Here is a 25,351-nt window from a genome sequence, read left to right as displayed (position 1 = left end):
ATAGTGTTAACTGAACTCGGGTTCGGCTGCTCACTGCTTGAAAGCCAATACTTGAGAGACGAGTGCTTGTAGGAATGGAAAGATTGCTTTATTCTGGAGGCCAGCAACCTGGGAAGAATGCAGACTTGTGTCCCACAACCACCTCCAAATATTCTGCTCAGCCATGAAAGTTTTTAAAGGGAGAAAGGGGAAGTAATCTCAGTCTGTCATTGAGGCAGGGGTCACATTCTTCACCATCTCCCACTGCTTGTGAGTTTGTCGACTCCTAGTGATCTTTCTTTAGATGCTATCTTGTTCACACAGTTTGCTCATGAGATTACTGAAGGGGAAGCTGGGGAAAAGAGCTTATCATCTCTTAATTACTTATTCATTTCTTCCTCTTAAATCTAAGAAAAGTATCAACAGGTTAGACGAGGCGTTGGGTGATCAAAAGATTTGAAGGATATGCTTGGGCTGGAGGCTAGTTAAAATATAGCTTTGCTAAAGTGACAAGACAAAAGGGGTCCCCTGCAGAGAGCTGCTTCCTGCAAAGGGTTGCTTCCTGCAAAGAGCTGCCTACAAATTCCCGCTGTCAGACATCATTCCATTTCTATGGGATTATGGGTGAAGGTCTGTCTTCTGTAACTTCTTCATGCTGACATAGGGTGTGCTGTATTCTTAGAGTAGAAGATGTCAACATGGGTCTGTAGCATCTCTTTGCCGGCAATTTTAGTTGCCCACTTACATATATGGGTAGAGCAAGGTACAATTATTTTGAAGCCTACAAAGATACAGATTTTTTTTTTTTTTCCCAGTATGCAGGCCTCTCACTGCTGTGGCCTTTCCTGTTGCAGAGCACAGGCTCTGGACGCGCAGGCTCAGCGGCCATGGCTCATGGGCCCAGCCGCTCCACGGCATGTGGGATCTTCCTGGACCAGGGCACAAACCCGTGTCCCCTGCATTGGCAGGTGGACTCTCAACCACTGCGCCACCAGGGAAGCCCAATACAGATTATTAAGAGCAATAGTGTTATTCCCATTCTCTTGAGGCTTGTACTTGGAATTGTGCTAGCCATAGATTCAGTACTTCTCAAGATGGAGCAGCTTATGTCATGGTCACAGTCTGGTCATCATGCAGTTAGCTCTTCCCCTCTGGTGGCAGTTATAGTATCTGTACAACTCAGGAATGTACATCAGACACTGAAAGATTCTGTGACTCTATTGTCCTAATTATTAATTTCTTGGGCCTGCTCTTTGTGACTGAGGGAGTCCTGGGAGACTTCAGCTTTTTTATGTACAAGAGGGGCATTTGTACTTGGGTGGGAGCCCACAAGGTTCTGCTTGGTTTTAATAGGTGTTCAAAACCTATTTATTATTTAGTTCATTCATTCTGAAAAGACTAGGTAAGTTCAAAGGAATGAAAAGAACACCTGGAGGCATAATTTCTGGTAAGCACAAATTGTCTGTATAAATAATTGAGTCAGTATTTCTCAAGTAGTGGTCCATATTTTACTTGAATTAGTATCACCTGAGGTGCCTGTTAAAACAGAAGATTCTTGGGCTCTAACCCAAGAAGTTGGAATTAGTAAATCTGAGGTGATGCCTACAAATATGAATTTTTACAAGTGTTGTAGGAGATTTTTTAAAATTTCAGCTTTATTGAGGTGTATTTGACATATAAAATTGTAAGATATTTAAAGTGTACATCATGGTATATATACATATGCATTGTAAAACGATTCCCTCTATCTAGTTGATTAACACATCCATCACCTCACATATTTATCTTTTTTTTTTCTTTTTGGTGAGAACATTTAAGTTCTACTGTCTTAGCAAATTTCAATAATAGACTACAGTATTATCAGCTATAGTCACCATGTTTTACATTAGCTCCTCAGACCTTATTCATCTTATAACAGATCCAGCAGATTCTTGTACAAGTGATCCACATTCTCCAAATTATTCTTCTGCAAATTGAATTCTGACAGTCAAGCCTATATGATTTTTTGAAACTACTCCTACAGCCCAGCTTTAATGGCTATAAAACTTCTACTGTTTTTAAAGGTATATATGACTATTATAAGAATGCTTTGATTGTTTTTTGAAGTTTGAAGACTAAACATTTGTTTTACATATTACATGCTTACCTGATTAGAAGTTTGAGGATGTCATGATCTGGTTAAAATTCCTTTTATTCCTAGAAATCCTTTTCTCAATAACTGGCTTCATTCCCTCCTTTGCTGAGTGCCCTCAAAACAGTTAAATACCCAATTAACAGGTTATCAGTTTCTGTGTTTCCCTCTTTGGTTTTAGGTATTCTTGTTTTATTTTCAGATGTCTGGTAGTCCTTAACCTAAGGGTGCAGGCCATAGTGTATGATTTCAGGAACTCACTGAGGTGTCTTGAAGATTCCAACATCTAAAGGAAAAATGAAAACATTTCTGTTTTCCACTAATGCCTTGATCTTTATTAAAATACAAACACCTCTTAGGATAGTAACTTATTCATTTGTTCATTCATTCATTCATTTAACAACTTTTTATTGAATACCTGCTATAGCAAGACCATAGTAGAATGGAGTGAGGGAAGAAGTATCTTAGGTGTTGTTAATGGAAACTGAAGGAATTGAAAGGAACACAGTTGAAGAACAGAGAAGCTTTGAGCCACTGAAAATGAGTTTTTAAATATGAAGCCATCTCTAGGCTTAAGCTATGATAGAACACTTATGCTTTGGAGACCATAATATTGTCCAAAGTCTAGTGTCCTAAAACAAGTGAATGTTTAAAAATTGTATTTCTCTGATTATCTTTACCAGGATATAAAGGCATCTGCAGAATTCTGCATCATTTTTCCTTTATTTTACTTTTAAAACTGTGAAGATATTCATTATATTCATTATATTGATAAGATTTCATGATATTTTAAAACAGTTTTATTCAGGTATAATTTACATGTCATAAAGTTCAGTCATTTTAATTGTACAATTCAATATTTTTTATTGAGTTGTAAAGGTTCTATATATATTATGAATACAGGTCTCCAGATGTAGGTTCTCCTATTTATGATTTGCAAATATTTTTCCCATCCTGTGGATTCTTTTCACTTTCTTGAAAGGATTATTTGCAGCACAAGAGTTTAAATTTTGAAGTAATCTAATTTATCTGTATTTTCCTTTGTCTTCGGTACCATGATATTTTAATATTAGATAAATAATTTATGCCTCTACTGAAGGAAAAACATGCCTGATTTGTTTGACTTCTTAATGTAATTTAACTCACTGATGTTTTCCGAATTTTCACTTCCAGCTCATTTCTGAGAAACAATCAAGGAACTCTACTCATTTTTAAAATTTTCAGGAATAATGGAAGAACAGATGAATGATTAGTTCTTGGCAGAATGAAATAAGGTTCTTTGTTCCTAGAAATATCCAGTAGAGTATGGATCTCTGACTAGTATAACTAAAAACATATTCTTTCCCAGACTTAAAAATATATACATGTAAGATACATCTCTGTGTGTTAGGTGCATCTGTGTCTGTGAGCACATGCCTCTGTGTGTACATATGTACCTGTATATATCAATATGTCTTTGTACATCTCTTTGTGCATGTGTATGTATAAGATACTTACTCTTTTGTATGCCAGTTCCTAATTGGACATGTGGCTTAGGTATTGGAGTACAGAAAATAAAGGAAACAAATAAGATTTTTCTGTTTTCATTCTCCATTTGCTCTTTAAAATACTAAGTTTGCTAAAGGGTGGGAAGAAGAGAGCTGGAAAATGGGAAGAGTTTAAAGGAGACCCTGCTGAATTTGCGAACACTAGGCCAAGGCCAAGGCCACTTACATAGCAACTGAGGTATATTATATACCTCATATCACTAGACTCCCTTTCTAGACAACTAAGCAAATATTAGAGTTTCCAGTGGCCTACTCCAATTGTAATAATAAGATGCAGGTTTCATTTTATGGTACAAAAATAGTATAATAAGGCAAGGCTTAATTTTAGAACTTTTAGAGCCTGAATTTTAGGCTACTTTAAAAATTCAATATAAGAAAAACATCAGGAAAAATGTTTTTATGCTTCAAGAGTTAACAACTGTGTCTCTTGAAAAATTTTAGTGTTTCTAACAAGTCTTGTTCGGATAGCATGACATCAAAGTGGATTCACTATATTTAAGAAATCATACATTACTGTGGTGTTAGCAAAGGATGTATGTCTGGTCCTTTATTCCAGGGATCAAAGTGGAAAGACTCGTAGTTTGTTATCTTAAACTCTTCTTTTTATCTCCAGATAAGCTTTCAAAGCCTTGTTAAATCAAGTAGCCATTGGTGTTTATGTAAATTGTAATCCAAATTTATTAAGGCTCTTGGTATAACTAAAGTTTTTGACAGAAGGAGATAAAGTAGGAATCACTTGTATTCTGATTGTATTTTTAAGCTTTTTCAGTTTTTTTTTCCCTACACTTACTGAGGCTCTCCTATATGCTATCCAGACTTTCATTAAATTTTATATATCTGTTTATCTACAAATATATAATTGCCATGAAAAAGAAAGGAGTGTGACTTTTGATATCTGAAAAATGAGTAGAATTTAGTGGGTGGAGAGAGGTAAGTGATGGAGGTGGAGAGTAGAGGCTCATGGAAGAGGCCTTGTAGCAGAAGGGACCATAGGAAGAATGAAGAGAGTCAGTATGACTAGAGCTCAAAGAGTTAGTAGGTGATGAGGCAGGGACCAGACTATGTAGAACCTTAGCGACATGTTGATAAGGGTAAGAACACTAAGAAACGATGTAAGAGTATTAAGCAAGGGTAAAAAGATTAGATTTGTGTTTTTAAAATATCCCCATGACTCCACACCAGTGTAGAAAACAAATCAGAGAGTTGGAAGAGAAAATGGAAATGTGGGTCAACCAGAGAGTAAGGCCATTGCAGTAGTTCCTCCAGGAGATGCAGTTGATTGGGTTAATAATGAGAAAAATGGGCAAATTAGAGAAATATTTAGAAGGTAAAATCAAAGGAAAATGGTGATGGATTGAATGAATAATGGGGGTTGACAGAGAGGTGGTATGAGGGTGATTCCTGAGTTTCTGGGGCTTGTGGAAATAGGGGAACTGTAGTGCTGTGTACTCAGATAGGGAATGCTGTAAGAGGATCTTTCAGGGCAGGACGTTAGGGGGACTCATGAGTTTGGTTTGACACATTGTTTGAGGCACTTTTGAGACATCCATATTATAAGGGTAAATTGACTTGACTGTGGAAGATATGGGTCTGGAGCTTAGAGATCTGGGCTACAGCTAGAGATATCATAGTCATTTGCATATAGAGTATCTAGTGCGAAAGAAAGTATAGATAAGAAGAGAAGAGGGCCCATAATTAAGTCTTGAGGAACTCCAACAATTATCACTAGCTAAAGGGGATTGAACCTGTAAAGAAGATTGACGAGTAGCCAAAGAGATGGGAAGAAAATCAGGAAAGCTAAGGGGAGACAGTTTCAAGGAGAGCATGATCAACAGTGTTGGATGCTGCTGAAAAATGACAAGTAAAATGAACAAGGAATTTGGTTTTAGCAACATGGAAGTTTTTCTTGATTTTAGCAAGAGAAGTTTCTACGGAATGATGGAACAGAAGCCAGATTGGGGTGAGTTAAGGAGTAAATGGAAGGAAGGAAAATAGAAATGGCTATGTAAACTTCAAAAAGAAGCCAGCTAGGCTGTAGCTGGAGGAAGATGAGGGATAAGAAAATTTTACATTTAAGATAGGAAGAACATTAGTATTTTTAAAACTTGTGGATAGAAGAGAAATAATAGATAGGGTAAAATTCCCCAGAGGGTGGATATATATTAGAGGAAAAGAGGGGGTATAGGTAAGTAAGTACACGTCAAAGGAATGGCTTTAACAGATTTATACCTTATTTATTGTAACAGGTGGGAAGGAGGAGAGAATGAGTGCAGATGTATGAAAGTTTGCTAGCAAGATATTGAGGGAGCTCTACTTAGAGAAGCTTTTTTTATTTTTTCCCCCTAAGAAAGAGGTGAAGTCATTTGCCGAAAGTGAAGAGAAATGTAGCTGAGGTTTAAGGCAAAAGAAAGGTAGGAGGTTTGAGGATATTGGAGAGGGTTTGACATAGTTGTGGGACTTGGGAAAATTAATTGAACAGAGAAATGTCATAAAAGTGATGGCAGTGATAAAAGCCTATTTGAAATTGGTGATCAAGAATTTATGATGCAACCTATCTACCTTGTCAAATGACTTTCTCCAGCAGCTTTGGCTACTTGAGTAAAAAACTGAGAGTTCCTTAAGGGGATTAGGGTAGAGAGGGAAAGGGAGTAAGTAAGCAGTGGTATGCTGGTAAATGTTTAACAACCAGTTCTTAAAAAAAGTCTGATTTGTTTGTAATTTTTGCTGATATCCATGGTTTAAAAACCCTCTCTGTGGCCAGTTTCAGAGTATCAACCTGACATCGCTTAATGAAGAGTTGAAAAGACATGAGGAATAGCAAACGTTTTCCACCACTTGGATATGATAGACATTTATAACCTCAAAAGCATAGATAGTAGCAAAATGTAAAATAAAATTAAAAATGTAAAATAATTAGGAAGTGATGCCTTTTGAGTAATCATTACCTATATTTTAAATATACTTAATTTGTAAGTTTATTTAAATTAAATTTTAATGATCACTGTTTAATAATCAGTGCTGTTTAACAAATAATCCTTAAAATGTAACAATAATGTCTAGACATTAGTCAGCTCCATCACTCAGGTACGGTAGAATGTGGTAAGTGATATTATGGAATGGTGCACAGAATGCTGTCATACAAAGGGAGTAGCATCTAATGTGGTTATAGAGGTCCAGAAAGGTTTCCTGGATTTGATGATGCTTGGGCTGAGACTTGTAGAATGAGTAAGAGCTAACCAGATAAGAGATGGGTGATGGGAAGAAGGATTAGCTTATGTGAAGGCATGGAAATTTAATACAGTTGTAGCTTCAGAAATAAAATGTTTTTCATTTGTGAGACATTTGAGCAGGAGAGAAATAAGTTATCTACCTTCCTTAGGATATTTTACATAGAGATGGAAGTACAAAAGATTCAGAACATTTCCAAATGGAATGTTTTGATTGCAAAGGAGTTATTAGGAGTTATTGAAGCTTGCCTGAGAAAAATAATGCCTACAAAAGAAGTGTGTTTACCTAATGAATATCAGTAGCATCTAACAAAATGTAACAGTTTCCAGAATTCAGATACATTTTAGAGTACAGCCAAAAAATGGTATATAAGATAATCAGAGAAAATAAATTTTTAGACTCCAGTGTTAACTAGACTATGTCTTCATTTCATTAGGGAAGAAAATTAACATTTCTTGCTCTAAAAATTTATGGTGACTCAGAATTTGTAAATGCATTTCACATCATCAAACAAAACCTTAAGGTTTTATACTATATGGATGGTGGCTTTGTCACTTTTTTCCATTTGACTACTGTGCTGTTTACTTATTATGGAGAAAGGTGGTGACTTCTCTTTTAATTTTGTTTTGTTCCAATTTGTTCTGCCCTTGTGTATGCTCTTTACCCCTAGCTACAAGACATTTTTACCAAAATGTGTTCGAGCAAAGATCCAAGACTATCATATTTTGACAAGGAAGCGAATAAGGTACAGATTTCGCAGATTTATTGAGCAATTCAGCCATTGCAAAGCCACTGCCAGAAACTTGAAACTTAAGTATCTTATAAATCTGGAAACTCTTCAGTCTGCCTTCTACACAGAGCAATTTGAAGTAAAAGAACCTGGAAGAGGTCCTTCAGGTGAGGAGATTTTTGCAACCATTATAATAACTGGAAACGGTGGAATTCAGTGGTCAAGAGGGAAACATAAAGAAAGTGAGACACTGACAGAACAGGTAATCTTCAATGATATGTTCTCATTCTTTGTTAATTTAAGTAGAATGGCTGTAAAAGCAAAGTACTTTTAGTCATTTGAAACGTGGTCTTGCACTTCTCTTCTCCCATTGATACAAATGGAAGTTTTTAATAACGTGTTGCCAACAAGGTCTTACCTATAGTTCTTTTCTCATTGTTCTTAAATGGCATTTTATTTAATTTTTTATGACTAAATAATTAGTAATGGTGTTCTTGTAGTTTCACTCTTGAATTCTAAGAGTGATGTTTAAGGTAGTTTTGCTTCCTTTTTTCCTTTTACTATTATTGATAATATGAAGCACAATCATGAAATTTAATTTGAAAAGATTAATTTTTATTGATTTTATGATGTATACTTGTTAAATAATTTAGTTTTTGTTTGCATTACAAATTTTAAGTTTGTTCATATCTATGTGGTTCTTAGGATATTATCTGATATATATTTTTTTAATCTTCATTGTTTGGTAAACTTTCAATTTTCTGGCATTGGTTTCTATTAATGTTGATTGGATTGAAGGGTACTATACCACACTTTAGATTCCTGGCACCCTTTAATGCTCTCATTTTTAAGTGAAAGCAAGATACAGTTTAGTTTTAGGGTTACATTATTGGGGGAGAGAATCCCATTTAATGCTTATCTATTGGTATCAATACTTTTAAAAAAGAATTTGGAATGAAATCTCCTTCATAAGAGTCTTGTTTTAAAATGGCTCTATAAATTCTACCTGTTTTTAATATCAACTGCTCTTAATTACAGGATTTACAGTTATATTGTGATTTTCCTGATATTATTGATGTCAGTATTAAACAAGCAAACCAAGAAGGCTCAAATGAAAGCAGAATTGTAACTATTCATAAGCAAGATGGTAAAAGTCTAGTAAGTTTGCTTTATCATTAAATAATGGTTATGTTTTACAGTTGTCAGAAATAAGTATTTCAGAATCTTAATACCAAAGTTACTTTCTTATAGGGATGTTGATTATAGTTTTAAATAGAGCTGTAAACATAAACAACAATTTAGTAAGCTTTTTGATTACATCTAGCTTTTTGTATCACTACCAACACTATCTTCCCGTAGAGTGTCTTGTACGTTAATGTATTTTTCAGTCATTTTCATAATTAGCAAAAGCACCAGTTACCTCCTGCCCTCTCCTCCCCCACCCCCAGCCCCAGTTGTGCTAGTTCCCTGTTGTAATGCTCATTCCTCACTACAGTCGACCCTCTGTATCTGTGGGTTCCATATCCACAGATTCAACCAACTGCAGATTGAAAATATTCAGGAAAAAAAATTCTAGAAAGTTCCAAAAAGCAAAACTTGAATTTACTACATGCAGGCAACTATTTACATAGCATTTACATTGTACTTACAACTATTCATATAGCATTTACATTATATTAGGTATTATAAGTAATCTAGAGATGATTTAAAGTATATGGGAGGATGTAGGTAGGTTTTATGCAGATAATATGTCATTTTATATAAGAGACTTAAGGATCCACGGATTTTGGTATCTGTGGAGGGAGAGAGAGATATGGAGGGATGGAGGAACAACTGTATAATCTTTTTTACCAATAGAGATGTACGTAATTCTAGTCATACCACCTCTTTATATAACAAAATGTAAACCAATCCCAAGTGATCCCTACCCAAACTGTGAGACATGTTTGATTCTAAAAGATTAACCCCTTCTCTTTTTTAAAATAGCTTCAGAGGGAATTCCCTGGCAGTCCAGTGGTTAGGACTCTGTGCTTCCACTGCAGGGGACATGGGTTCAATCCCTGGTTGGGGAACTAAGATCCCCAATGCTGCATGGTGTGGCCAAAAAAAATAATAATAAAATAAAACAAAATAGCTTCAGACATCCCACTTACTTTAATTGAAAGGGAAGAAATGAATTCCTTTATACTCTGCTCTTAAATTGCTTATTTTTCTGGCTCTGTTTTCTTTTTAACTCAGATATTTCTTGTACTTGGAGCTTAAACGTCATATTAATGTTATTTGTTTATTTAACTTAAGTATCTATATGACTTACCTACCAGGCCATTTCAGGGTTATATGACCAAAATTATAAAACTTGCAACTCATTTTCGTCAACATGCCTTCCTTTTCTTAGGTATTAATCCTTTGTTGTACAGGTTTGCAGTTCGCCAAGTCTTTTACATTGTTTATGGTATCTTTTACAGTACCTATTTTTATGGCCTACTTGTGTTAGCTAGATACATTTTACAGTCAGATACCTCACACAGTTCTCTCCTTATTATAACTTTTGATATAAGTCCATACTCTGTGTTCTCATTGTGACTAAATATTGCTGAGCCAAGCATTATACCGTGATCACATTTCCATTCTTGTACATACAACTTTTTGTTTTTCTGGGAGTTGATCATTCCTTCAACTTTTTTCAGTATTTCTAATTAATACCAACTTTTATATCAGATTAGATAGATTTATAATTAAGATGACTAGCACATTTGTCTAATAGGTGTATTGGAAAATACAATAAAATTATGGATGTAGAGTGAACTATAACTAGAAAGGCATGATAAACTTATATTTGAGAGGGTCTTAAATATCAGACACAAGAATTTGTAATTCATATTGGGTAATTTGGGAGCCTTAAAAGACATTTGAGCAATTTAGAAGAAAACTAATTTAGAAGAATTATCTAACAACATGGAGTGAAAATAATTTTCTTCTTTTTCTTTTCTCCTCTTAGGAAATTGAACTTAGGTCATTAAGAGAAGCTTTGTCTTTCGTGTCATTAATTGATGGGTATTACAGGTTAACTGCAGATGCACATCATTATCTTTGTAAAGAAGTAGCACCTCCAATGGTGCTTGAAAATATACAAAGCAACTGTCATGGGCCAATTTCGTGAGTAATACAGACTTTAAAAGTAAATTTTTTTAAAGTAAATGAGGTATTTACATAGAAGATTTTACACAACAGAATGATATACCTAGGTTTAGGAGGTTTAGGAAAGAAATATTATCTTAATCTGACGGAAATTGTTTTGCTTTTAATGAAAGCCTATTTCCAATCAGACTACATAATAATTAGAATTATTTAGAATATAACTTACTATCTGTATCCCATTCTATAATACTAACTTGCTGTATAAGTTTGATATTTAGTTCCCTAGGTGTGTTTAATTAATTCTTCAGTGTTAATTTTTTTTTAAACCCTCCAATTTATGTTTCATTAATTTGGAAATACTGCAGAGGAGCCACAGTGCAAAATTTGATAATCATCATTATTTTTGGATAATCCATCTCCTTCTACTGAAAGCTTTGAACACAAAATGTATATGATATCCATATTTCTAGACTAGTTTTGTGCAGTATGTTCCACAGTGATGAAAATGAAAATGTTCTATATCCGTACTGTTTAATAATTGCTGCTAGCCACATGTGGCTATTTAGTATTTAAAATGTGGCTAGTGCAACTAAGGAACTGAATTTTAAATTTAATTTAGTTTTAATAACTTTACATTTACAGTTGACCCTTAAACAACACAAGGTGTTAATTCACATATAACTTATAGTCCATCCTCTGTATCAGTGGTTCCTCTGCATCCTTGGATTCAAACAACCACAGACTGTGCAGTACTGTAGTATTTACTATTGAAAAATATCTGCGAATAAGTGGACCTGTGCAGTTCAAACCCACGTTGTTCAAGGGTCAACTGTAAATAGCTTCATGTGGCTACTAGCTACCGTGTTGATACACACAGTTGTAAACCTTTACTTTAACACTGGATAAAACCAGCTATCATGCACAACATCTATTTACCCCAAGTCCTAGTTATCTTTCAGCCAGGATGTGCTTTATGATTGGCACTGGGTCTGAAGGACTTGAGCAGAAGAAACAATCTGGGATTTTGAGCATACGTTTTTTACCTTAACCTATCCTTAACTATTTGAGAAATCATGTCCTGACTGGTATTTAAGACTGATTTGACCTATACCTAATGTCTGTTTAAGAAGTACAGTTGATATGAAAAAAGTTGCACTACTTGAACATTCTATAATTTACATATTCAGTATTTTAAAAACTCCTACCATTCATTCATTCATTCATTCATTATCCATCCATCCATTCTTTCATTTATTTGTAGAACATTTACTGAGTACCTAATATGCACCAGGCACTGGGTTAGGTATGAGAAATACAGTGATAAGTGAAACAGATAATTCTTGCTTTCATGTAGATTACATTTCTTTCAAGATGTGCAGCTTCAGTTAAACATGTAGCAAATTTAAAAAATTAGTAGTCTTTGTTGCTTGCCATGGGTCTTCTATTAGACTTTGGTATTATATTAAATATTAAAGATGCACAAATTTTTATATTAGCAATTGCTGTGGTAGAAGAGACATAAGTGTCTTATGACATATTGTTTGTATTGTTAAATGAAGTTTTATGAGATTATGGGGTTTTTCTTATGTTTTTTTTTTGTTTTTTTTTTTGCGGTACGCGGGCCTGTCACTGTTGTGGCCTCTCCCGCTGCGGAGCACAGGCTCCTTACGCGCAGGCTCAGCAGCCATGGCTCACAGGCCCAGCCGCTCTGCGGCATGTGGGATCTTCCCGGACCGGGGCACGAACCTGTGTCCCCTGCATCGGCAGGCGGACTCTCAACCACTACGCCACCAGGGAAGCCCGAGATTATGGTTTTTAAAATACTAAATTTGAAATCAGAAGGCAGAAAATTCATATGAATGAATTGTCCTTTGTGATTTTGTATGTCTTATAATAACTTTTGTTTTTAAAGCAATATAATTGCCCCTTGAATCGGTTTGAACTTATTGCAGAATAGCTTGGTACTTTAATATTTTTCCTTGTAAGATTATTGACAAAAATATAAAGTAGAGGAGATTTGACTTTCGATTTTTAGATGACATTTTGGTCATAATGTCATGGTTCTTGCTACATTATCATTCAAATTACTTCTTTACCTTTAGAATGGATTTTGCCATCAGTAAACTGAAGAAAGCCGGTAATCAGACTGGACTCTATGTACTTCGATGCAGTCCTAAGGACTTTAATAAATATTTTCTGACTTTTGCTGTTGAGGTTAGTGTGTCACACTAATTAATGGTAACATCTTTATTTAGTGCATATAATTTCCCTTTTGTAATATCTACCATATTTCCTTTTTAATACTCAGAATTATGGCTTTGGATATGATAACTAGCAATTAAGTAAACTTAATTTACCTCAGCTATTCTTCATAAACAAGATATAATTTCTAGGATTTATATTAAAAATTATTTGTAATATCTTGCTATCTTTTGGAATTTGTTTTTTTGATGTTTGGGTGTTACCAGTGTGTCAGCTTTCATCGAGTCTCTTGAAGTCTCTTTTTTCACAAAAATGCATATCTTTACCAAAACATGTAGAACTAAATAAATCAGAAGTAAACTTTCCTTTTACAGATAATGGTTATAGGATTAGAGTGAAATAGGGTAATAACAAAGAAAGAGACATTATTGCACTTTTAACTAGTGGTTTTCCAATATTAAGAATAATGATCTACGATGTATGTTTTAAATGTAAAACTGCAAGGAAATCTCACTGTTAATACAGATAATTTTGGATCTCAGCTAAGATTGTTTACTATCCAAAATTATCTAAAAAGATACTATCACTTATAAGGCAGTTTCATGGTATAAATCTTGAGAAACTTTGTAGCTGCTTACAAAATTTATCTCTTTAAAATTAGAGAATGTAAGGATTGTGTTGTTATTTTAATTTTTATAAAAAGCAATCATCTTATATTTAGCATATGTAAAGTGGAGTAATTGTCCATAAATACAATACATAAAGCAGGTTGCTCCATGAGTTTAACGTTGTAAAATACTGATAATCTATTCTAATTTCACAATATCTTTACTGTCATATATGATAGTCTATTATATTCAATTATCAAATCAAAATGCATATATTTTTTATATTTACTGTATTTGCCCAGCACAGTATGAGGGCTAAATATCAGGGAGTCTATGCTATAACCCTGCTTCAAGAAATTTATCTTTTGGAAAAACAAAAATAGAGTATACCAAAAAATACTAAATCGAGCATTGTTTATTACTCAGTATATCCAGTGTAAGCAAATATTGACAATAAGAGAAGGGATTACAATTATTAAGAAAGGTCCTTTGGAGTAGGAAGCACTTGAGACTGACTGGAGATAATGAGTCAATTTTATAAAAATGGTTCTAAGTTGGTTGAATATGTTTATAAGAAGCAGTTCAAAAAATAGATGGTTGAGCAAGTTCGTAATAGAGCACATAAGACAAACATTGAAAAACTGAAAAATATTTAAATTGCCATATTAGACATCATTAACAAATACAGTAGAGGCACAATAGGTAGTCACCTTTGCTTATGGAATGGGGTCAGAGTTAGGGAGGACTTCACAGAAAACGTGGAAATTGAACTGAGTTTTAAGGATTGAATAAAAAGTACATTGCTCAAAAGGAAAGGATGTACATTCTGTAGAGAGACAGCACATACAGTTATCAAGGCATGAAACGGCATGGCATTTGCTTGAAAATTTTTAAGTCACCTAATGTAGCTAGAGCATGGGTTGTATGTTGAGAGTGGCAGGAGTTGAGGTTGGGGATGGAGGCAGAAGCCAACTCATGGAAGGCCTTATATGCTAAAATAGTTTTAGACTTTATTATGTAAATGGTGGAAAGCTGTTAAGGATGGTATTATTATTGTTTATTATTATTGCTTTCTTCCTTGCCTTTCAATAAAATAACTCTTAAGCCATTTCTGTAGGCTAGGCACTTGTAATTAGATGCCTTTTTGAGGAAGCAAACACCTCTCTCACCTTATGCTGGTATTCATGGTTCAAATGTCTAAATGTTCTTTTGGTTGTTTTGTGATATCATTTTTGTCACAGTAATCACTATTATGTCCATTGTGATTTTTCCTTCCCTCTCTTTATAATTAAACTTACATAGAGAGAAAACGTCATTGAATATAAGCACTGTTTGATTACAAAAAATGAGAATGGAGAATACAACCTCAGTGGTACAAAGAAAAACTTCAGTAATCTTAAAGATCTTTTGAATTGCTATCAGATGGAAACTGTTCGCTCAGACAGTATAATTTTCCAGTTTACTAAATGCTGTCCCCCAAAGCCAAAAGGTAAAATAGATTTCTAGTTATTTTTAAAATATTGGCCATGGATGGTGTATATGGTGGGAGATATTTTCAGCATGTTGATTTCAAAAGAAATAGGAAAGAAGAAGCTCGAAAAACAAATTAATTTTTTCCTGATATGTTGTACAGGCATCCTCTAATAGAATTGTTCAGTTTGGTTTGTGTTTTCTAGAAGTGACTTAAAGTTTTGTAATTCTAAAATGTACTTTAAAAAATAATAATTTCATGGTATCAATAAGTCACTATTTATTGAACTGAAAGACCTCAGTACCAAATTCTCATGTTATTCTAAGTAAAAACTTTAAGATTCTTTTAGAATTTTAATTTCTTTTAAATTATCTTTTAAAATAAAAATAGTAAGGTTGGAAATCCTTTGAAGTAACAGGCATATTAAAATTATTATTAAAATTCCTGAAAAATTATACTAGTTAAGGAAGGGATTATAATTTTGAATATATAAAATAACTGGTTAGAGTACATCAAAGTTCAATGAATAAACTACTAAAATAATTTTCTATGAAAAAAATGAATAAAAGGCTGTTAAGCATTTCTTGTATATAGAACACATTTTATTTTATCCCTTTGGAGCAATTTATATCCTCAGTGTGTTTTGATTTTATATATATATATATTTTTTTCATTCATTCGGTCCTTTTTTTAAACAGATAAATCAAACCTTCTAGTCTTCAGAACCAATGGTATTTCTGATGTACCAACCTCACCAACATTACAGAGGCATAATAATGTGAACCAAATGGTGTTCCACAAAATCAGAAATGAAGATTTGATATTTGTAAGTCATTAGATGCTGATTATTGTCTTTTTGTCTTTTTAAAACAACTGTTTTCTTCATGTTCTACCCCACATTACATTCATATAACATTTGGAACTATTTTATTATAACCTATGTTATAAAAATTTTATAGCAATTCACATATTTTTATTTCTTGTGAAAATGTGATACCGAACTTAAGTTAATTATTTTAAGAAAGGAATTGTATTCTCTTTTCAGGAATTAAAAAAAAATTTTAATAATTAAAAATTAAAAGTCTTCCTCTAAAAAAGTATCTTAATTCTCAAGTTCTCAAGAAAGTAAGGGAAGTTCAAAGAAGGTACTGAAAACAAAGTAGTACATAAGAGCTGATGTTTGGCAACAGAACGTTTTGGGGGATCAGGATTACCAGGACCCTCACGTAAATACATCCTCAGTGAAAAATATATGGATTGTGAAAAATTTACCTGCTAGCAAAAAGAGAAGAGTGTTGTCTGTTTTAGTTGAGCTCTTAGTTATGAAAAAGTCTGTCCTGAGAATTTGTAATTATAAACTTTTGAGTTTGGGTTTCTTTATATCACCTGCATGGTTTGAGAAACCCTAAGCCAATAAATTAAATTAAAATAACAAGTGGTATTCCCCTAGTAACACTCTGTGGTGGTTGGCAGAGCAAATATAAAATCTTTTTGGAAGAATATACTCTTAATCTAGGCCACCCAAGGCTCCCACAGTTAAAATGACTCCAAACATGAGCTTTTAGTTGAAAATTTTAAAACATACAGAGAAATAATCCCAGATTAAGCAAGAGTCAGAAGACTGACAAATATCAAATTATACTCCAAGAGCTTCATATAACAGACTTTTCAGATAGAGATTATAAAATACATGTGTGTGTGTGTGTGTGTGTGTGTGTGTGTGTGTGTGTATGTTTAAAAATAAAAAAGGAGTTGAAAACACGGGAAAAACCAAGACATCAAAACAGCCCAAAAAGATTTGGGGGGGGGGAAGTATAGAAATGAAAAATATACTCATTGACATTTAAAAAATGAACAAATTAAAAAGCAGATTACTCATAATTGAAGAGAGAACTAGTGAATTGAAAGTTAGATCTGGAAATTATTCAAAGGCAGCAGAGAGGGAGAAAGAAATGGAAGTTATGAAACAGAACTTAAGGGACATGGAGAGTAGAATGAGAAAAACCAACTGATGTCTGAGTTCCTTAAGGAGACAATAGATAGAATTATCCAGAATTATAAAGATATGAATCCTTATGTGAGTAACAAGAAGCAGAGAGTTGCCAGGTAACCTGACTAACGTTACAAAACTAATAATAATAGATTGCAGGCAGCCCTGCTTCAGAGTGCAGTCTTTCAACAATTATTCTGTAAGGATATGCAAGAAGTACTAGTGGATTTTTTAAGACTGTTTGTCATTGCACATATTTCCTAATTCCCACTTCTTTCTCCATCTTTATTCATTCTTTCTTTCCATTTTTTTCTGTTAAAGCATGAAAGCCTTGGCCAAGGAACTTTTACCAAAATTTTTAAAGGTGTAAGAAGAGAAGTAGGAGACTATGGTCAACTGCATGAAACAGAAGTTCTTTTAAAAGTTCTAGATAAAGCACATAGAAACTATTCAGAGGTTTGTATATTCCTTTTGTCGTTCATGTAGTTTATGATATTTAAAGATATGCTCTCATATGTACACAACACATTCATGTATGCAGCCTTTCAAAATTGTAATTTTTAAAAGTATATATATATCAAGGACCTTTCTGAGGATGTATTCTGGTGGGTCTAAAAAATATGAAATTTTTTCATAATAACTAATTTCCAAACTAAATATTAAGCATTGTGTTATGTGTATTATTACATCTTTGCATATACTAAAGCAGTGGCTTTTAAATTTGGCTCCCCAGAGCTTCATGGGTTTCCTCTATAATTTCATCTACTTAAAAAAAGTTTGAAAGGCAGTGTATGTGAGGAACACTCTAGGTGAAATGTTGTTACCTCTGGGCATCATCCAAAGATGCTAGCCAGCAGAAACCCAGCTGCCAGTTGTCAAAGTCCTTAGTATAGTACAATATCACCAAACATGATGTAACAAACATTTATGATACTTAAAATGTCTTAAAGGATGTTAGTAGAAGATAATGTGAAACATAGAAGCCAAAGAGTTGTTCTAATCCAGAACACCACAGTGTTGGTGATTGTGATCTTCAACAGCCATACCCAGAAGTTCAAGGCAAAGTTTAGTTGAGTTAGAGTGATGTTAATACCATGCCAGTCTCCTGACATAGTTGTTACAGCAATCATTCTTAATTTTTTAGGAAGTGTTGCTTGAAGCTCCCATCCATTTACTGCAGTCCCACATCACTGTCTTTGGTGTCTGTCTCTCTTCGTACCTCTGTTCTCTATTCTAGGTGCTGTGGGTCTAAGCCTGTTAATCTTGCATCATTCATGTTGCCCTGTACCAACCACTATTGCTCTTTCACATTGCTGTCTGCTTGAACCAAGCTTACTCAAGGTTTTCCTGAGAATGAACTCTAACATCAAGGTTGATGGCAGTTGTAAGTCCATCTGAAGGGACCAAAGCACATTGTAACCTTATCTGTAGTCCCGCTAATAGGAGAAAGTGCATTTCTCTTATGGCAGAGAGAATCTTTCTGAACTATGAATGCTTTTAGACACAAAAAATAATTCTTTTGCATCTTTTGTATATTTTTCTTTTCCTTAGTCTTTCTTTGAAGCAGCAAGCATGATGAGCCAGCTTTCTCACAAACATCTGGTTTTAAATTATGGAGTATGTGTCTGTGGAGAGGAGAGTAAGTAAAACGACTGGCTTCCTTATGTTAACGTTATGCCTTTCTCAGAACATCCATTTTTATTTATATAGAAAATTCAATTTCAGGATAATAGATATCAATATAAACTATAATTTAACAGGAATTAAATATTGTTGAAACCAAAAACGCTGTGGAACTGTTCAGTTATATCGTCTTAAAAAGGAAACCAATGAATGAAATTAAAATGCAGTAAACATTTAATATGGCTTATGTTAAAATGCCAGAACAGTAGAGTATTCTAGTAAACAAAAACAACCTTTTCTGTTGACCATAGCAATACAGATTATGGCTGGTTCAACATAACATTGTAATAACTGGCCATTTCAGTACAGATCTCTTTGAAATTATTAAGACAAAGCATATAAATGTTAGATTGAATTGTAATGGAACTGACTGAAATGATTGGATGTTGATATAGATATAATTTATGGCTAAATTTAAAACTGTTCATAAAAACTCTCAAAAGTTTACATTCAGAAATTACGTAATTAATTTTCCATTAGTAATGTAGATTAAGTATGCATCCATACTTATATAACATTTTTTCATGTTTTTGAAAATTGATAGTCTTTTCAGAGGCAATAGTTTTCAAATCTGTTCTGCAGAGGTATCTCAGGGGACTGATGAAATGGGAGTAAATCTAAATGCAGAGTGGAGAGTTCTGCCCCTCACCGCCAACTAAAGTGGTTCTGTATTTCTCTTTTTTATTTATTGATGTTTCCCATAATTTTTCATCTAGGGGAAAAAAAGAATATACTTCTTTACAAAGTTTGAAAACAATGTTTTAGAGCAAATAATCCCAGATCTTACATTTGCTTTTATACTTATTTCATTGATTCTGTGATACATTTTTTTCACATTAAAAATATCTGAAATTAGGAAATGTGATATAATTGATGGCATTTCATAATTTAATTGGCAATTTTTAAAATTTTATGACACATAATAATGGGACATATGACAGTCAGTGGTATCTCTGAAATATGGTATGTCTTACATGCCACATTAAAAAGTTTTACTAAGCTCTTGCTCATTGTAACTCTTAGGTCTTTTTTTTGACACTTGCCCTGATGTAAATTTCCCTGCAGTCAGTTCTTTATTATTGACATGTTGACTGTTCTCCAAATTAACTATAGGCAGCAAAACTTTCATAACATTTGTTTTAGTTACCCAGCAAGGTCCAAAGGTAATTTTGTCACCAAAAGTTGTTGTATATCATATGAAAACTAATTTTAATATTAGATGAAGCGGAACCAAAATTTGGGATTCGATCTACATACATCTACATATTATTATACATAATGTACAATTATATATAATATTGTGTTTATATGTAATTGTTTAGACTTTACCTCTTTCTGTTGTGAATAAACTAAAACCCCAATATACATTTTATATAGCTGTTAACCTTTCTTTAAATTAGTGAATTTTACGTAGTTTAATCTCTTTACCTATAATACCACATATAACTATAAATATAATTATAAAAGTTTAAAATTATATATATTTTACTGTACTGTACTTGAGCCTTATTATTATCATTATATTTTAATGCAGATATTCTGGTTCAGGAGTTTGTAAAATTTGGATCACTAGATATATATCTGAAAAAGAATAAAAATTCTATAAATATATTATGGAAACTTGAAGTGGCTAAACAGCTGGCATGGGCCATGCATTTTCTAGTAAGTAATTAGTATATTCTTTTGTCAAGTTACTGTTTTAGATTATGAAGCAATGTGAAAGGATCTTGACCTGGGACCAAGAAATAAATCTGTAAATGGATGTTGAGTCATTTAAAATAATCTGTGTTAGTTGATGAAAGGGATTATTTTAGGTATATATTTATGTGAAATCAATTTTGAAAGAAATAGTTTTGTCATCCCATCAATCTCTTAGAACTGCTGATGGACAGTCTGTAGTTTGTGTATCTTGGCTTCAGAGAATTTAATGAAAAATTACCAAAAAAATGTTGTGCTAACTATGAATAGCAAAAAATCCCTGCAGAAAATACCTTGTTATGGTATTTGTGGGTAATTGGACATTATGTCCATTGAGAAAGCAGTTTTGCCAGAGAAGCAGAATACCAGAGGGCCAGCTAGTGATCAGATCCTTAAGAATGCACCTACTGAACAGAAACAGTATTTCTTGCTGTTAACTACCACCTACAAATATATACTATTTAAAATCTCAGCTTAATAAAGTGAACTGGCATTAAGTAGTTTTAAAAAGTATTCGTGGACTTCCCTGGTGGCACAGTGGTTGAGAACCCACCTGCCAATGCAGGGAACATGGGTTCAATCCCTGGTCCAGGAAGATCCCATATGCCCCGCGGAGCAACTAAGCCCGTGCCACACAACTACTGAGCCTGCGCTCTAGAGCCTGCGAGCCACAACTACTGAGCCCACGTGCCACAACTACTGAAGCCTGTGCGCCTAGAGCCTGTGCTCTGCAACAAGAGAAGCCACCGCAATGAGAAGCCCACTTACTGCAATGAAGAGTAGCCCCCGCTCACCGCAACTAGAGAAAAGCCTGCGCACAGCAACGAAGACCCAATGCAGCCAAAAATAAATAATTAATTAATTTTTTTAAAAGTATTTGTTTCTTCGTGGGTATAGAGCATTGTTTCACTTAAAATGTAAAACATGAAGCACAGTGATGCCATAAAATTTCCTTTTATTTTCTCAAAGTGTGCCTCCAATTAATGTTTATTAATACTGTTTTCTTATTTTTACTTTTTAAATCCATTTTGGGGTCTTGGACATATTAAGTGCTCAAATTATTTGTGGATTAATATTTGAATGTATATGCATTTAACTTTAATAGGAAGAAAAAACCCTTATTCATGGGAATGTGTGCACCAAAAATATTCTTCTTATCAGAGAAGAAGACAGGAAGACAGGAAATCCTCCTTTCATCAAACTTAGTGACCCTGGCATTAGTATTACAGTTTTGCCAAAGGACAGTAAGTTCTACAGGGATCGAATTTAACTTTATTAAGCTTTGCTTGGAAAGAGGCATAAAGATCAGGCTGTTAATTTTTCTCAAATTCTATTTTATTGACATGTTCTTGATTAATAATAAAATTTAGTTACCATTTTTAGCAATCTAAATTAAGTTATAGTTACATCCTAGTCTCTGTTCCTCCTTTCTTATAAGCATGTTTCTACGTACTGTAAGGTGATTTTTTTAAAACAGTGTTAATCCCTAATTATATATGGAATATCGGATTTTATCCAGTTTTATTGTGAAATTTTAAAATATCATTTTTTGAGCCACAAGTAAATTTTTCTAAATTTTTCTTCCCTTTAGTCATTAAATAAAAATTTGAGAAGATATATTATCTAGTTTGAATTTTCTATTTAGTTTAATTATTCAGCTAATTATGACTTCTTAAAACTTTTGTGTTGATAACCTTCTCCTTAACACAATTAATTAAAGTAAAAATTTCAGTCAGATAGTTGAGAGGCATTTTTTTGATCCTAGTTGTGTTGTAATTGTATTTCATTACATTAGCTAATTTCTCTAATTGAATTTCTAAACTTAGAATCCAAATTTATCAACTTTTGTACACTGATGCCTGGTTTCCTATTTCAGCCAATAGTACTTAAACTTGGTGCCTTTATATGAAGTGAAGACAGAGACTGTAGGGCAGAAAATGTTATAGGATCTTAGTTAGATCTTATACTCAGGGGGACTTTACCCTTTGGAATGGGATGTGAAGAAAGAGAATATATGTTCATATGGTGAAGGAGAAAGGACTCTGTACTCTTTAAATCTCTTAATTATACAGCAAAAATTATTAATTATTAACATATATAAGAATTGTTTAATTGTGGGAACTCTTTAACCATACTTTGTTCCTATCATTTGAAAGTTCTGCAGGAGAGAATACCATGGGTACCACCTGAATGCATTGAAAATCCTAAACATCTAAATCTGGCAACAGACAAATGGAGTTTTGGTACCACTTTGTGGGAAATCTGCAGTGGAGGAGATAAGCCCCTGAGTGCTTTGGATTCTCAAAGAGTAAGTTCATGTAAATGGTGAAGTTGGAATTACCTTGTGATCCCTGATATATTTTGCACATGATTTGATTTTCTTTAGCCCATTGTATGTAAAAAAGGTTGATACGGCATTTATAATTTATTATCAATATGTGGTTCTTTAATTATAGAAACTACAGTTTTATGAAAATAGGCACCAGCTTCCTGCACCAAAGTGGACAGAATTAGCAAATCTTATTAATAATTGTATGGATTACGAACCAGATTTTAGACCTTCTTTCAGAGCCATCATACGAGATCTTAATAGTTTGTTTACCCCAGGTATGTATTGATGGAGCAATCCTAATGAGTCTCCAGCTATCTTTCTATCTTTGTTATATTTAATAAATCCATACTAATTTTGTAATCCCCTCTGGACAGTTCCCTGATATCTTTTCAACCCTCTTAATTTCTTACGTTCATTTGACTTTTCCTACTTTATACATTTTCTGGTCTCATTGACTGTGAAGTATTTCCATTTTTAAAAAAGGCTTTTTCCCTTTTAATAACCTCAGTTTGCCAGTTAATGAGTAGTAAACTATAGAAGTTTATTTGACTTATTTGACTTTTTAAGAACAATTATTTGTGTTTTTTAACTAGTTCTCATATATTCTGTAATTGATTAATTTTGTAAACATGAAGTAGATTTGTTTTTGTTTGTCCTCTTCTCCTTTAAAATACATAGCTAAATATACATGTGTCTGACCTATAAGTATTTCCTGTTCCAATACTATTTGCTGTTCTCACCACAAAAATCGGCATATAATCTTACTTTATAACTATTAAAACTACCTATTTTGGAAAGTATTCATTTACCCTTTGTAAAAATCTTTACTGAAAACATGTTAGATTATGGGTTATAATTCAAGGCTTCCATTAACATAATCAAAACTATTAGAGTTGCCCTGTATCGATTTGTATTTAGTATTTCTAACTCATTCTGATTATTTTGGTCAGCTTGAATATGTATTATTTTAACCTAGAGAATAGATTTGCCAGGTTATGGTAGAAATATTCTTTATTTCTCCAGATTACGAACTATTAACAGAAAATGACATGTTACCTAATATGAGAATAGGTGCCCTAGGGTTTTCTGGTGCTTTTGAAGACCGAGACCCTACACAATTTGAAGAGAGACACTTGAAATTTCTACAGCAACTTGGCAAGGTAAGATGTCAGAAGATTTTTAAATAGTTGAAATATAATTGTAAAACATTTTATTTAGGGAAAAAAAGGCTTAAGAGATTCTCTAAAGTTCACTTTCCACAAAATTTTAAAGACTGTTTGTATAACCAACAAGGATCTACTCTATACCACAGGGAACTCTGCTCAATATTATGTAACAACCTAAATGGGAAAATAATTTGAAAAAGAACAGATAAATGTATATGTATAACTGAATCACTTTACTCTACACCTGAAACTAACAAACATTGTTAATCAACTATACTCCAATATAAAATAAAAAGTTTAAAAAAGTGTTTGTAGAAAAAAGGTTTAGTTGTCAGATGTTGAAGAAATGCTGTGTTAAATAAACAGCTGTCTTTACTGAAGAACTTCTCAGAACCTTTAACATGTACTGTGCATTGAACATTTTCAAGAGAGATGGATAAATTAGGCAGTATTTTCCCCAATTAATTTGACCATGAGACTCTTTCTTGGTAGAGGGCGCTTTGGTTATGAGATACAGAAAGGAACAATTAATTAAGCCTTTCCACCCATGTCTTTTTTCAGTCATCTCAGAGAGAAATAATTAATCTGCTTGTTCAGAGTCTAGATGTTGACTGGACCATGTTTACTAGCAGACAGTCTGTCCCTGCTGAAAGGTCACACAGTCATGCATAGCCTACATATTTTAAGTAAGACCAAGAAAACCTTAGTTCTTAGCAGGTCCAATCATAGTGGTAAAGCCCTCTTTCTTCCTCTAAGCTTGCTAGTATAGGGTTCTGTACCATGTAGCTTTATGAACTGGATTTTGGCTTGGATGTATTATGAAGGCCTCACTTAGGTATTGAATCTAAACTAAATGTTCTGATGCAGCTTTACCAGAGCTAAATATCAGGTGTTATATTATGTATTGGCTTAGTTATATTAATACTTTGCTGTCATTCCTGGTTTGTAAAATAGTCTTGGGAATGTTTCAAAGTATGTAGCAATGACAAAAAAAAAAGTATGTATTTGGGTGTATTAGTTATCTATTGCTGTGCAACAGATTACCCTAAAACGTAACAGCTGAAAACAAAAAAGCATTTATTATAACACAGGTTAGGCGAGTCAGGAATCTGGGTGGTTATAGCTCAAGGTCTCTCACTAGACTGTAATCAAGGTGTCAGCCAGGTCTTGCAGTCTCCTCTGAAGGCTTGACTAGGGGAAGGCTTACTTCCAAGCTTACCACATGGCTATTGACAAGGCCTCAGAATATCTGCTTCCAAGCTCACTTACACGGGCCTCTCCACAGGCTGCCTCACAACACAGGAGCTGAGAGCAAATACCCAAGATCGAAGCCGTTGTCTTTTTATATCCTAATCTCAGGAGTGGCATCTTATCACTCCTGCCATATTCTGTTCATTAAAAATGAGTTAATAAATCCAGCCTGCACTCAAGGGGAGGGGATTTTAAAA

At 33.7% G+C, this 25,351-nt stretch overlaps 1 protein-coding gene across 4 annotated transcripts in view; it reads left to right on the top strand.

The window, feature by feature from the left end:
• The window catches only part of JAK2 (Janus kinase 2), a 252,887-nt gene that overhangs the window by 206,625 nt on the left and 20,911 nt on the right, over positions 1 to 25,351 (top strand). For all 4 annotated transcript variants that reach the window (XM_082605232.1, XM_082605231.1, XM_082605229.1 and 1 more), the window contains 13 exons: positions 7,556 to 7,877; positions 8,654 to 8,773; positions 10,614 to 10,771; positions 12,856 to 12,967; positions 14,866 to 15,052; positions 15,733 to 15,860; positions 17,346 to 17,480; positions 18,576 to 18,663; positions 20,242 to 20,369; positions 21,511 to 21,649; positions 22,562 to 22,713; positions 22,862 to 23,012; positions 23,761 to 23,897. In XM_082605232.1, coding sequence (XP_082461358.1) covers positions 7,556 to 7,877; positions 8,654 to 8,773; positions 10,614 to 10,771; positions 12,856 to 12,967; positions 14,866 to 15,052; positions 15,733 to 15,860; positions 17,346 to 17,480; positions 18,576 to 18,663; positions 20,242 to 20,369; positions 21,511 to 21,649; positions 22,562 to 22,713; positions 22,862 to 23,012; positions 23,761 to 23,897 — 1,957 coding nt within the window. The remainder of the gene's footprint in view (positions 1 to 7,555; positions 7,878 to 8,653; positions 8,774 to 10,613; positions 10,772 to 12,855; positions 12,968 to 14,865; positions 15,053 to 15,732; positions 15,861 to 17,345; positions 17,481 to 18,575; positions 18,664 to 20,241; positions 20,370 to 21,510; positions 21,650 to 22,561; positions 22,714 to 22,861; positions 23,013 to 23,760; positions 23,898 to 25,351) is intronic.

Source organism: Mesoplodon mirus, assembly GCF_964341445.2.
Source record: "Mesoplodon mirus genome assembly, chromosome: 1".
Classification (NCBI taxonomy): Eukaryota; Metazoa; Chordata; class Mammalia; order Artiodactyla; family Ziphiidae; genus Mesoplodon; species Mesoplodon mirus.
This window is presented reverse-complemented; position numbering and strand designations above follow the sequence as displayed.